Source organism: Equus asinus, chromosome 22 (assembly GCF_041296235.1).
Source record: "Equus asinus isolate D_3611 breed Donkey chromosome 22, EquAss-T2T_v2, whole genome shotgun sequence".
In the NCBI taxonomy this organism is placed as follows: Eukaryota; Metazoa; Chordata; class Mammalia; order Perissodactyla; family Equidae; genus Equus; species Equus asinus.
In genome coordinates, this window is record NC_091811.1 from 18036360 (window position 1) to 18049349 (window position 12990).

Below are 12990 nucleotides of genomic sequence, written 5' to 3' on the forward strand. Positions count from 1 at the left end.
CTGCCCCAGCCTCCCACTCCCACCACTCAGGAAGGCCACTCCCTCGGCAGCACAGCTTTAATTCCAGAGTTTTAGTGTATTTACAAAAGTCCACAGCTCCAGCCTGAGGCCCCATTGTTCTGTGCTTGCCCCCGCCTTGTGACAGTTCTCTTACTCTGTGCTTGTCCAGGCAGGGGGCAAAGGCGTGCCAAGTTTCTATAGTGTAACATAATTGGTACAAAGATTGCTTATCTACTGTGAAAAATGCTCAGGGACCAACCACAGGCCCCTAAGCATCCTTGCTAGGTTTTCCAAACCCAAAACAGGCAGCGACGGATGGCACCTTTTATCCCCACAGTCACCGGCTTGGGCTCCTGGCACACTCAGCCTCTCTCACAAGAACGCACACCCCAAGCCTTTCTCACCACCACACACACACACACACACACACACACACACACACACACACACACAGCTGACCCTCAGGCGGCTGAGAAAAAGCTATGTACACCGAGGGAGTAGCACCAAGGAGGTGGCTGCTAGATCATGCCTGCCCCTCCAAGACCCTTCTTCTCCAGAAACAAGGAGGTCCAGGGGGCATCCTGCACCGTCCCTCCGGACTGTCCAGGGGGCAGAAAGCAGCTGTCCTCAAGGCAGCCCCCTCTCAGGGGGCGGGGGCGGGGCCTCATCGGGGAAGGCGGGGCGCGGGCGAGTGGGAGGCGGGGGCACACAGCTTCTCCTGGATGTCCTCCAGGCAACCGAGCAGGTCCATGTCGCGGAGCACGCTGCCCAGCAGCTCCAGCGTGGCTTCGCGCCGCGGCGTGCGCCGTCGCCAGGCCGCCAGCATACTGTAGTGCGCCTCGCGCAGGCAGCGCCCGTTCTGCAGCTCCAGCCGCTCGATCTCGTGCTCGCTCAGCCCCAGCCGCCGCACGAACTCCTTCCAGCGCGACGGGGGCACGCCGTCCACCACGGCGTACAGCGTGGCCGGGTCGGCTGCGGGCAAGCGGGCCACTGAGCCTCGAGCGAGCGCTCCCGCCGCGCCCGGATTCCCGCCCCGGCCACCCTCTCCCCGCGGCCCGCCCGGCCCCCTGTGCCCCAGCCCGGATTCCCGGCGGCGAGGAACTCACTATCTGGGCGCTGCGTGTGGGCGCTGTCCTCCCACTTCTGAACAGGGGTGGAGAGGGGGCTGGAGGGTGGAACTGCGGTGAGGATGGGGCCCGCCTCTTGGTAGGGTGGAGCCATCTCTCTGGGGGGCGATGCAGCACTGAAATTGCGCCAGTCACTAGGCGTGAAATTGGGAATGGGGGTGAAGGTGGAGCTGGAGACGGGACTGTAGCCCGGGATGACACTTAAGGCCGCGGTGGGACTGAAGCTTGGGGTTGGGGCCAGGGGCTCAGGCTCCCCCTGAAAGAGAGAAGGCACAGCATTAGTATGGGAGAGGAAAAACAGCCTGGGCCTCTGTATTCTGGATGGGGCTTGGGGCTGGAGGGAGTGAGGGGAGCCCGAGGGAGAAGGGGGATTCCAGATGACTTGGGTATTACAAGATTATAATGGACAGTCAGGGAAGATCGGGGTAGGTCCCTGGTTTCATCTTACCTCTTTTACAGGTGTCGATTTCCCACAAACTGAGAAAAAAGGAACAAAGCGTCACAAATTTCACTTCCTCTCTCAGCCCTGGTGCCCTTAGTGGGGCTGGCCATGGGGACTTGTGGTGACATGCTTCAGGGCCTAAATGGCCCCAGGGACGAGAGAACTACTGATGCAGTATGACCTCTCAGAAGCCATTAGGGCCACCGCCTGCCAACGGAGTCCCGGGCAGTGAACGAAGGGGACGCTCCTCATTTCCCTCCTTGCTTGTCCATCTTTCCTGCCCAACCTCCTCCCACATCCCCACCAGCACCCTTTCGACTCACCAATGGAGCGGAGCTTGGGCTTCCACCGTCGGTAGCGGCACAGGAAACCGATGGATAGGAGGGATAAAAGGCAAAGACCGAGGAAGATCACCAGGGGCAGCAGCACTGTGGCCCCTGTCGGCAAAGCAGACGGCGGTGAGAGGAGGGGGCATCGGGAGGTGGAAGCCGATGGCCGGGGGGAGGGGCCCGGCCTGGAGAGGGCAGGTGAGCAGGCACCGGTTATTTCTTCTCACCTGGGTCCTGTCGGCCCGTCACGCTTTGGGTTGGGGATGGGCACAACTTCGTGCACTCTGCGTCTTTCTTACACCTAAGAGAAGAGAGAGCACAGGTGAGTAGGGGCCCTACCTTGGGAAGAACAGCAGGGAAAGAAAGAAAAAAAAACATATTGTTGGAAATTCTTTGCTTTACTGCTATTTTCGCTATCTCTTGATATAATGGAAATTACACCTATCTTGGGAATTAATGCAGAGGAATGAAACATGTTAATCACAGAATCATTTAATTTTAGAACTGGAATCAGATCACTTTTAGAAGTGATCTGATTTAATTTTAGAACTGTATAGAAAAGGAGTCCCGGCAGTCAGCGTATAAATTCCAGCCCACTCGCCAGGCACAGTGTGGCTCACACAGGTCATTTGACCTGTACACCTCAGTTTCCCCATCAGGAAAGCAGGGATTCCCGCCCCCCCCCCCCCCCAGCTGTCAGGATGGAGGAGTAAGTGAGATAGTCGCCCTGGCCTACAGTAAGAGCTCGGGAACGGTCGCTGTCGTTGAATTGGCATTTTATCGTTGTTTTACTGAAGAGAATCCTGTGGCAAAGAGAGGTTAGTTAGGGAGCTCCTTCTTGACATGACACTGCTAGTGACAATCCCTGACTTTGAGAGAGGGATCAAACGTGTGTGAAAATTTGAGAATACATATGCTGGGGGCAGCCGGAGCGCACTCTCAACCAAGCCTGCCCGCCTCTGCTGGGAGCCATCGATGGGCAGCCCGGAGTGAAGAGAACGACATCGATATCGGGGCCTAGAAGGAGCTTGAGAAGGTGCGTTCTCAGCAGGAAGCTGAAAGCAGCAGGAAGCTCTTTTGCCCACCTCACCAGCTCATGGTGACAAACACAGGGAATGGGGGTAAAAGCTCTTTCAAGGAGAAGAGGAGAAACTGAGTGGAAAAAAGAAAATAGTTTCCTATCAGACACTTCGTCACTATTTTGTGGTTCTTACAGCTTCACCAAGTGGATGTCATTATCCGTACTTTAAGGTAAGAAAACTAAGGTTCAGAGATGTTAAGTAACTTGCCCAAGGTCACAAAGCCAGTACGTGGCTAGGCTGAGATTTAAACCCAGGTCAGTTCGACTTTAGATCCCTCAGAGCTGCTTCTTTGCAAGTGAGTGTGCAAGTATACCCTCTGTGGGGTGAGAAGGAGTGACGAGGCCTGGTCAAAGGGACTCAGGAGGGAAAACCACAGTGCATCAACCCTAAGATGCCATCAACAATAAGAGGCACCATTATACATGCTATACACACAAGGCTGCTGTTTAAACCACAAGACATCACCGGTTATTGTAAGATGCAGTCTGATTGCAGAGATGTGAAAGTGTGTGTCCTAGAATCAACAGCAGACCCTGTCCCCAAGAAGCTGAATGTCTAAGTTAGAACTGCACATCCTTGGGGACTGAGCTTCTGTCCTCAAAGACTTCTTAAGATTTGTCAAACAAGGTCGGGGGAGGGAGAAGGACTGTCTGGGCCAGTAGGAGCCAGAGCACCCTGGGGTGTCCGCCTTGCCCTGCTAGTGGCTCTCATCCACAGCCACTGCATCCCACCCCACGTCCCCAATCCGGTGACCAGCAGCTGGCAGAGGTACTCACTTCACACAGGACATGCACTCGTTCTCTTTCAGAAAGAAGCCCGTGTGGCAGGTACACACGGTGTTCTGTCTCTCCTGGCCTGTGGGGAGAGGTGCAGCAAAGCTAAAGGAGGACCACCCTGCCCCCTGAGGACCAGAGGGAGAGCGAGGAGGGGCGGGGGGGCCAGAGTGGAGGCGGTCCACAGACTGCGTGGAGGGAAGGAAAGGAGGAGCAGCCTCATGGGGCAGGGGTGCAGAAAGGTAGTGAGCTTCCTCCCGGGCCAGGGCCTGTCCCTGGGCTGGGCAGGGCTGGGGTGGGGAGAGCCGTGCTCACAGGGGAGATGCACTGTGCCGTTGATGCAGAGGCTGCAGTCCAAGCACTGGAAACGAGTCTCACTCGTCTCACTCCAGTATTTCCGATACTGGTTCTTCCTGCAGCCACATACAGTGTCCCGGTCCACTGTGCAAGAGGAGATCTCCACCTGGTTCATTTCTGGTGGAGAGAGGAGATGGGGTACAAGCCCCGCCATCACCACAGTGTGTGTCCCGCTCTCTGTAACATGCGCTCGCTCACATATGCACATGCGTTCCTCCAACCCCACCAGCACAGATCTGCACACCCTCCTGTGCAGACAGGCGCGCACCTCTCATCGCACCTGCCTGACACACGGTCCCTTGAGCGCCCTCTCCCGAGACTCACCCTTCCGGCATTTGGAGCAGCTGAGGCACTGTCTGAGGTGGTTCTCTGAAGCAGTGAAGGTACCATTTTCGCACTCCCTGCAGTCTGTGTCCAGCCCTGGGCCGAGACAGTCATTGTGCAGGTAGGTCCCTGTGATGGGCGTGTCAGGGTTAGGTGCAGCCGAGAGCTCCAGGAAGGAGCCCCGTGCTGGGAGAACAGCCATGACCACCTCCCTCCAGTCTCCAGGAGAGGAAAGGAGGGAGAAAACCCCAGCCCAAGAGAGGCAACAAGGTCAGGAGACTTGGGGCCGGGGACCCCAGGTTCTAGGAGGTCTGGAAAAAGCAAAGGAAGATGCAGGGCCCCATAACTGAGCAGACTCACCGTTACCACTTTCTCCTACCTTTGTGGCACTTGGTACAGCAAATGGAATTATTTTGAGGGTGGCTGTATTTTCCCTGGGGACACAGACTGTCTCTTTTCTCCCGGTCCCTGAGGGGAGGGACCAGGCCAGTAACCCCTGAGGGGTATATTTCCACCAACAGAGCCAGGAGCGCCTGGGGACGAATCAGATCACAGACCCTATCAGGAGAGGGGGTGGGAGTCTCCCTCCAAGGGAGCATATCTAAAACCTTCCCAGCTGGAGTCCACTTGTGGGACATTCTCCGGGGCCACTCCCGCTCACACTCATCCTCCTCTAGGCTCAGGCGCTTGACACTGTGTGAGCTGGTGCTTAGTTGTTCTCTAACTGTCCTGTGTGCTAACTTTTGTCCCTCCAACTCAAGGCTAGTGGACCCCAGGCCTGGGCTGTATTTTATCCTATTTCTCCATAGCAGCTAATAGTGCTGAGCACAGGGCAGATGTTCCAGGAGTGTGTTTTTGGTTGGGAAATGGCAGGTTAGGGGCCGGCCCTGTGGCCAAGTGGTTAAGTTCGTGCGCTCCGCTGCAGTGGCCCAGGGTTTCGCTGGTTCAAATCCTGGGCGTGGACGTGGCACGGCTCATCAAGCCATGCTGAGGCAGCGTCCCACATGCCACAACTAGAAGGACCTACAACTAAGAATATACAACTATGTACTGGGGGGCTTTGGGGAGGAAAAGGAAAAAAATAAAATCTTTTAAAAAAAAAAAGAAATGGCAGGTTACCTCAATTACAGCCCTTCCTTCCAAGAAGCAGCCCTAAAGACAGGGGGGAGTTCTCCATTGGGGGCTGCGTTCACCGTGCATTCACTGTGTGAACATTCATGGAGGTGAACGATTAGGATCTGTGCCCTTTCCTGTACTGTGTTATACCAGTAAAAAGGCTTTCTAGAAAACCAGATTGGAGCGGGGGGTGGGGGGGGGGGGATGTCCCTGTGGGCACCGTTCCTGGGGAGCGGGCAGAAGTGAAGGCAGTTTCTTTATACGTTTGTATCAGAACCCTTGCACTCCATGCTGCGTCCCCTTCCACCGCTAAATCTGCACCAATACCCAGGTTGGCCAGGGCAGATGGGGAGGGGAGTAAAAGGGAAAGTGCAGGGTCAAGGACGGGCTGGGTGGGTGACAAAGTTTAGGTGGAGGCAGGGGTGGGCAAAGGCAAGTATGGTACACACACCTAGAGTTGGGCAGAGGCTGATGATCTGGCTCAAATGACCATCAAGTCAGGAGCTGAGGGCGTGCCAGGGAGTCCAGAAGCCCTTTGCACGTCAGGCATTCTGGAAGGCGTGTTTTACAGCCTCCAGCCGAGCCCACAGCAGCTGACTCACTTGCCCAGTCCTGGCCTCAGAGGCAGGGACTGCAGAGCCAGGAGTTGTGCTGAGCTCCAACCCAGACTTTGCTCTTTGACCTCCTACCACCCTCTTTCTGGCTTTCCTTGGGCCTTGATTTTTTGTTTTTTCTCTGCTATAAAAGCCACTTTATGTAAAGATAAGAGGACGTCCTCAAAGTATGTTAAACACAGGGAGCAACAGACTACTGAGATCACAGAATCCCCAGCCCGGGGCAGGAGGGCCCTGGAGCCCACAGCCCCCCTGCAACTGCAGCCGCCACAGGCAGGTCGCACCCCGAGCCCCCCACTGGGAGACGCTGCAGCAGCCCGGAAGCCCCAGCCACAAATAGGGGAGGGCGCACACAGAAGCACAGCAGCAACCCGAGGGCCTCATCCCCAGCTCGCAGGGCAGCAGGCTTCCCTGGCCCGCTCCAGCTCCAGCACTGTGCCTTCCAGGGCAACAGGAAGAGTGTAGGGTGGTTATGGGCAGAACTTCCCAATCCTGAAAGTGTGGTTCCTTTCCCCGAAGAAGAACTCACAGCACCTAAGGTCACTGGCACTCGGAATCTGTCCAGGGGGCTTGGAGCAAAGCCAAGCGGCAGAGACAGAGTCAGGAAGAAGAGCTGGGGGGCTCCAGTCCTGGGACAGCCTTTGGGGGAGTTTTGCAGGGACTGCTGGCCGGGGAGGAAATAGCTTCCCAGGAGGGAGGAGAGAGGCTTTCTTGGGCCACGTGTCCCCCTCCCTCTCCAGCACTTTGGGGGTTAAGTCGGATCCGGGAAAGGGAAATCTTTTCCCAGCAGCTCCGCCCAGTGACTCAGGCCAGAGGGAGGGAGGGAATCCAGGGTAGGGGAGAGGGGACCGGCCGCTTCCCCAGCTCCTCAAGGGTCATGAGTCAGCAGAAAGACTGGAGGGACCAGCCAGCAAGTGGCCTCCATCTGATCCCTTCCTCCTGCAGGCCGTCTCCCTCCAATCCCTACTCAGAGTTCCCTTCCCCCCCTCCTTCTCCTAAGAGCTGGGCAATGGACCCCTATCCCACTTGGCCCGCAGATTTCGGGAAATGGCTCCCTCTCCCATTCTATCCCAAAGGGAAGTCTCTGCCGACCCTTGGCTTCCTCCCATCATGTCACTACCCACCCCTCCCTGAGGGCCACTCAGTTCCTTCCCACTCCTCAGCATCCTTCCTTTAGACTAAGCCTTGCCCTGGCTCCTCCTTCCAGTTCAACCAGTCCCCTACTGATGAACCCAGTCCCTGGGTTCTGGCAGGAGCCCCCTGACACTCTCCAGTTCCAGAAGGAAGCAAAGCAAGGCTGCCCTCCCACCCGAGGTTCACTGCATTCCCACAGCCTGGTTCGTTCTGGCCAGTTGGGTTGGGTTTGGGGACCTCCCTGGGGTCCCCAGACAATCCTGAGGAAATAAGGCCCGTTCTGAGCCTCCACAGCCCCTCCCCCAAGCCCACTGGCAGCACAGGAAAAACTCCAGAGCCCTGAACACCCTCTTCCAGGAATGAGGGAGCGAGCAAGAAGGGATCTAAGACCACCAGCACTACTTCCCAGGTCTCTCCTGGCCCCCAGCCAGCCCACTCTGACCCCTAGAAGCCAGGACCCTCAGGCTCCCTCCGGTAGGCACCATTTCTTGGCCCCGGCTGGCTGGCTCCTCCACTGAGCACGTTCCTTAGCAATCACATCTTGCAGCAAAAACAGGTGAGCTCTGACCACCCAGCCCCCAGCCCAGGTGCCTGTCTCCTGGAGCAGGGCAAGGGCAGGAAGCTGGGGGGTGCCTGTGGAGAGACAGTTGAGGGGGTGGCCCAGCACCCCTCCAACTCCTCCACAACTTCCGCCTGGGGACGCTTTAAAGTGTGACTTCCTGTGCTGGGGCTGCAGAGTGGGGCAGGGAAGCTGAGAGGACCCTGTGGTCTGACTCCGACCCAGCCACCTCCCGGGACCACTTAGTTGTTCCCTTCCCCCGCATTAATTTGTTCACTAAATTAAAATGTGTTTGTTCACTTAATGTCATAGTCTTTGAGGAGCTCCTGACAGCTTCTCCTCCAAGGGCCCAGTGAGATCGCAGCTGCCTTCCCTGAAGCCCCCCATTAATGACACTTCCCCTAAACAAGCTCATGGTCTAATGAGCCCCTGGAAGCTTTAATAACATAACTTAACTATATCCACTTTGGGCTCTTATCGTAATATAATTATCTTGGGTAAGGAGATACTATCTCCCCAAAGAGACCATAAACTCTGAGATGAGAGGTCAGAAAGAGCGTGTTGGTCAGAGATAGTGTCTTATCCTTCTGGGTATCTTCTCAGCACCCAGAACTGGAGAAGCGAAACAAACCTGGGTTGATGGGTTAATCTAATGACTGACCTGTCTTCCACTCCCACTGAAGCCAGTGAGTCTCAAAGAGGGAGGCAGGGGTCAGTGCCCCCCTGTAGGAAGACATTTATGTCCAGGGGAGAGTTCTCAAACCCTGCCCCCTCCTACACACATCACACACCTCACTGGAGATTCTGACAAGTGCTCCTCTCCTTTTGAGAAGAACTGATGAGTGAATGCACTACGTACGAATGATACAGAGGCAGAGAGGAATTTGAGAACCTCTACTCTAGCCTGATAGATACACACTCCACTTAGCTATGCCCTGGACCCTTAACGTGCCCCAAACTAAACTTATCAATCTCCTGCCCTAGGCAAATCTCACACCACCAACTTCTCAGCACCAATGCAAAGAACTTTGCCACCCTTCTCACCTCAGGGGCCCCATCCCTACCCCTGCTGCCATCTGTCTGTCAGCTCATCTGCCAGTCCTTCCTGTGTGATCCCTCAGGCCTCTCCATGTCCATGGGTTGCCTCACACCTGGATTATTGCAGCTGTCTTCCAGCCCATTGCCCTGCCTCCTTCCTGCTCCAATCCATCCTACGCTCTTTCTTATCTGCGTTCAGGCTTCAACTTGCACCCACTTATGTGGGAATCTTCCTCTCCGGGGCCTGACTTCAAACACTGTCTCCAAGGGTCACTCCTCCCTAACTTGCAGGGCAACCTCACTGCTATTCTGAACACATTCCTGGCGCAGCGGGTCCTCAGAGAATCACTTCTGAGTGAATGAATGACTTCCTCCACCTGGGACCACCTTCAAGAGTCTGTCTTCATCCCCCCACCCCCTGACTCCCTCCAATTTCCTCCTTCTCATTTCTTCTTGTTCCTCAACATGGTCCTTCCACTCCAGCCAAGGCCTTCAGCTTCCTGCCCCCACCACCACCCCCAACACAAAATCTCATCTTTCCATACTCTACTCTCCCTCAAACCAATCCCCCACCTTTCTAACCACCTGCTAATCAGTAACTTCAAATCTCAGCTCCAAATCCACTTTTCTATGAGGCTCTTCCTCCCTCATCCCATCTGACCAAATTCCTTCTTCCTTAATTTATTCAACCAATAGTTAAGGAGCACAGTCTCTGCGCCAGGTCCCATATGCAGAGATGAACGCACTGCTCGTGCTCTCAAGACCCAGTAAGGTCAGAGACAGTCAATAGAGGCTCTCCGATCCCTGCAGGGACTCCTCCCCTGGTGAAGGACATCGGCCTGGGCAAGCACATGGATCTCCTGGAGCTGAGCACCACAGCTGGTATCTGCTAAGCAAGACAAGGCAGCCGGCCTGTGCTTATCTCCCTCCCCAGTTCTCCCTCCCATCGGTGTTCCAGGGCCCCACATCACAATGCTTATGTGGATGTTTTCCTCCGGGTTGTTCTGAAATCATGTTTTGCTGTAAGGTGTCTTGGACCCTAGACTGTAAGCTCTTTGAGAGCAGCACAATCCTAGGTGCTTTGTCACACTCTCTGCTGTGTTCCTTCCTACCTCCCTCCCCCAACACACAAACACTGCGTGCTCTGTATTGCCCGTTGTATGGTGAGAAATTGAAAGGTCATGTACAGCCTTATCCAGACGCTGCCTACCTCCTGTTTCCCCTCCAGCTGCAGGCTGAGCTTCTGGCGCTTAGCAGCCATAACCCCACCTGGGCCGATGAGCCCCAGCTCCCAGGCTCTTTCCTTTATCTGTTCAGGCTACCTGCACCCTGTGTTTTCCAAACACAATAGCCACCGAGTAATTACTACTAACACTGCTAAAACTAATAATATAAAAGCCCACATTTGTCGCATGCTTTCTATTAGCTATACCCTGTTCCTCTAGTAGAATGAAAACTCCATGAAGGCAGAGATGTTGTTCACTGCTGTAATCCTAGCACAGGGCAGACAATTAATAAATTGAACACTTAATATATATCAGGCTATCTAATCTTTAAAACAACATTATGAGGAAATGACTATTATGTCCACTTTAGAGATAAAGAAACTAAGGCCTGGAGAGTCTCCATAACCTGCTCAAATTCAGGCAGCTAGTATGTGAAGGAGCCAGGATCTGAATCCAGGTGATCTACCCCCAAAGAGAGAACAAAAGTAAGATGACAGGGCAGCTGGATTGGGGTGAAGGAGGCTGGGAGACAGTCAGCCTTGAGAGGAGGGAGGAGAAGACGGGACTGCGGAGGCAGGCAGTGGGGGAGGGAGAAGAACAGCAAGACCCAGAGAGAAAGGTGCTGCGTGGGGAATTCAGGTCTAGAAACGTGGACTGGAGCAGAGAAGAGAGGTGGAGGGAGGGAACTAGAGAGAAAGAGCTTCAAAAGGAGACTAAGAAGTCTGAGAAGACTATCAGAGAGACTGACAGAAAAGGAAGGAATGATTAGGAGAGAAAGTGTAAGACTGCAAGGAGAGGAGAGGTGGGGGAGTGGCAGGGGGGCCAGGGAAGGGCAGGGACCCAGAAGAAACTGGTCAACACAGGCCAGGGAAGTCTGCCTAACTAGGTGGGGGAGAGGGGACTCCGGATATCTGCACGGGATGACTCCGGGACACTGGGGAGATCAAGGATACATTGAAACAAGGTTGTGGCAAGAGACAGGGACATTTTCCAGTGACGAAAACAACTTTCTACCAACTTCCCCAAACTGAGCTATGGAAGAAGAAACCAAGGGATTGTTGTTTAGGTCTGTGGGGAGGGGGCTGGAGGGCAGGCACAGGGACACTGACAAGGTGGAGGTGGTGCTAGCTACCCAGAGACAGTTAGGCCAACAAAAGCCACCTACCTAGAAGCTGAACCAGAGGCAGAGGATGAAGAATGCCCCAGGTGGGAGGCCTGGGCCTGGGGAGGGCACTGGGGACGCTCTCCACTGAGTTGCCCTGCCCCCATCCACTTTCCAGCCACTCCCCAATACTCCTGTCATATGGCACCTCAAACCTAGCCCACCAAGCCATCGCCTCTCCCAGACTCAGTTTCCCCACTTTACTAGCATCCAACTCCTTCCCTCTAACAGGGTTTGCTCAGCCAGGGCCCACTGGCAGCCTCACGTCTCCACAGCTCAACACGCTGCCCACACCCCCCCCCCCAACCCGGCCGGCTGACCAGACAGACAGAATTGGGAATCTTCTGGAGGACTAACCTTCCTTGTTCCCCTCCTTTCCTTTTCCTACAAACTGCCCCACCCTGGGCCGCTCACCTGCCCCTACACTCCCAGACGCCCCAGCCCTAGCCCACTTCCTCGGCTGTCAGGGCGCGGCTCCCTTCTCCTCCCTGCCTTTCAAACTTCTCTGTGCCCCTGACTCAGGGCAGGCAGGTGGATGGGCCAGTCTGAACTTCTGGCAGAGTCTGAGGTTAGGCCGTGCAGGCCCGAGGCCGGGCCGGGGCCAGGCGGAGGCCTCGGCCCTCTCCGGAGAGGGCCCCCTCCTGCCCGCGGCGCCCTTCACCCTCCAGGCCCTCCGCCCTCGTCCCTGGTCTCACCAGCGGCGGCAGCAGGCCAGGCACGGCGGGGAGGCCCATGTCCGGCCAGCTGTGGCCTCTCACTCCCCCATCAGGACCCGGCGGCGACTGAGTCCCAGGTTGCGCGGGGTCGGGAGGTCGCCAGCGGAGCCCTGGCCTTGGGTAGGGACCTCGAAGGTGGTGACGGGGGCGGAGATCACGGCCTGGTCCCTGGGAGCGCAAACCCCGAAGGCCAGAAGCGGAGCCTGAGTCCGGAGAACTCCGAGAACAGTAAAGCAAAGAGGCGGTGGGAGGGGAGGGGAGAGTGCAGAAGGGGTGTTGCGACAGCGGGACAGGAAGAGCTGTGGGAGGAGGCAGGAGGAGGCGGCAGGAGGGGGCGAAGGTTCTTAACCCTTTGTCACTCGCTCAGAGGCGCCGGGCCGCCGCGTGCCGGCCGCCACCTGACCGCGCCGAGCGCCTCCGCGGCCCCCCCCGCCCCCACCCCCACCCCCACCCCCACGCACACCCCCACCCCCACCCCCACCCCCACCCCGGACCACACGGCCCAGGAGAGCCGCGCTGTGGGCTCAGATTCCCTGGGCTCCCGTTCCGAGCCCTCCCCTGTTTAGCCAAGTCGTCTTGGACAGACAAGCGAAACTCTGAGCCCGGTTTCCAGTTTTCAAAATGGGGAGACCCTGTGTCCCTGGTTACCGCGAGGACTTACTGAGACAGGACGATGGGTGCTGAGGCGTGACGAGTCCTCAGAATGCCTCAGTGACTCTGCCGGGTCCCCAGAGCTCGCCACTGACACTCTAATCTCTCACTTTCTTGGGAATTTACCCCTCCAACCCAACCCTCAGAGGAAATCCTAGCCCTGGTTTTCTGCCCTGATGGGGGCCCTGAGGCCAGCCCCGGGTCTGGTCCTCTGCCAGCCTCCCGCAGGGGCTCAGCTGCTGATCCTGGCTCCACCACCAGACAATCGTGGGACTTCAGGCGTGACCTCCGCTGAGCCTTGATTCCTCTTTATTAAATGAGAGTAACAATGCCTAGCCCA

General features: G+C 56.4%; 1 protein-coding gene across 1 annotated transcript; it reads right to left on the bottom strand.

The window, feature by feature from the left end:
- Positions 1-39: 39 nt before the first annotated feature.
- Positions 40-12430, bottom strand: TNFRSF1A (TNF receptor superfamily member 1A). Its single transcript, XM_014841730.3, has 10 exons — positions 11979-12430; positions 4814-4967; positions 4435-4563; positions 4069-4227; positions 3757-3835; positions 2126-2199; positions 1893-2006; positions 1576-1604; positions 1107-1383; positions 40-972 (listed from the first exon to the last, which is right to left on the bottom strand). Exons 1-10 carry the CDS (start codon positions 12015-12017, stop codon positions 665-667), a joined length of 1362 nt encoding a protein of 453 aa, XP_014697216.1. The 5' UTR covers positions 12018-12430; the 3' UTR covers positions 40-664.
- Between the last annotated feature and the right edge of the window lie 560 nt (positions 12431-12990).

What these genes read in the sequence shown, in the direction of transcription:
- TNFRSF1A (XM_014841730.3), bottom strand. Translation starts at nt 12,017, where the DNA reads ATGGGCCTCCCCGCCGTGCCTGGCCTGCTGCCGCCGCTG. An exon ending in CTGTACCAAGTGCCACAAAG is followed by an intron (nt 4,564 to 4,813) that starts GTAGGAGAAAGT and finishes CGCCCATCACAG; the next exon opens with GGACCTACCTGCACAATGAC. An exon ending in CCACACGCAGCGCCCAGATA is followed by an intron (nt 973 to 1,106) that starts GTGAGTTCCTCG and finishes GCTTGCCCGCAG; the next exon opens with CCGACCCGGCCACGCTGTAC.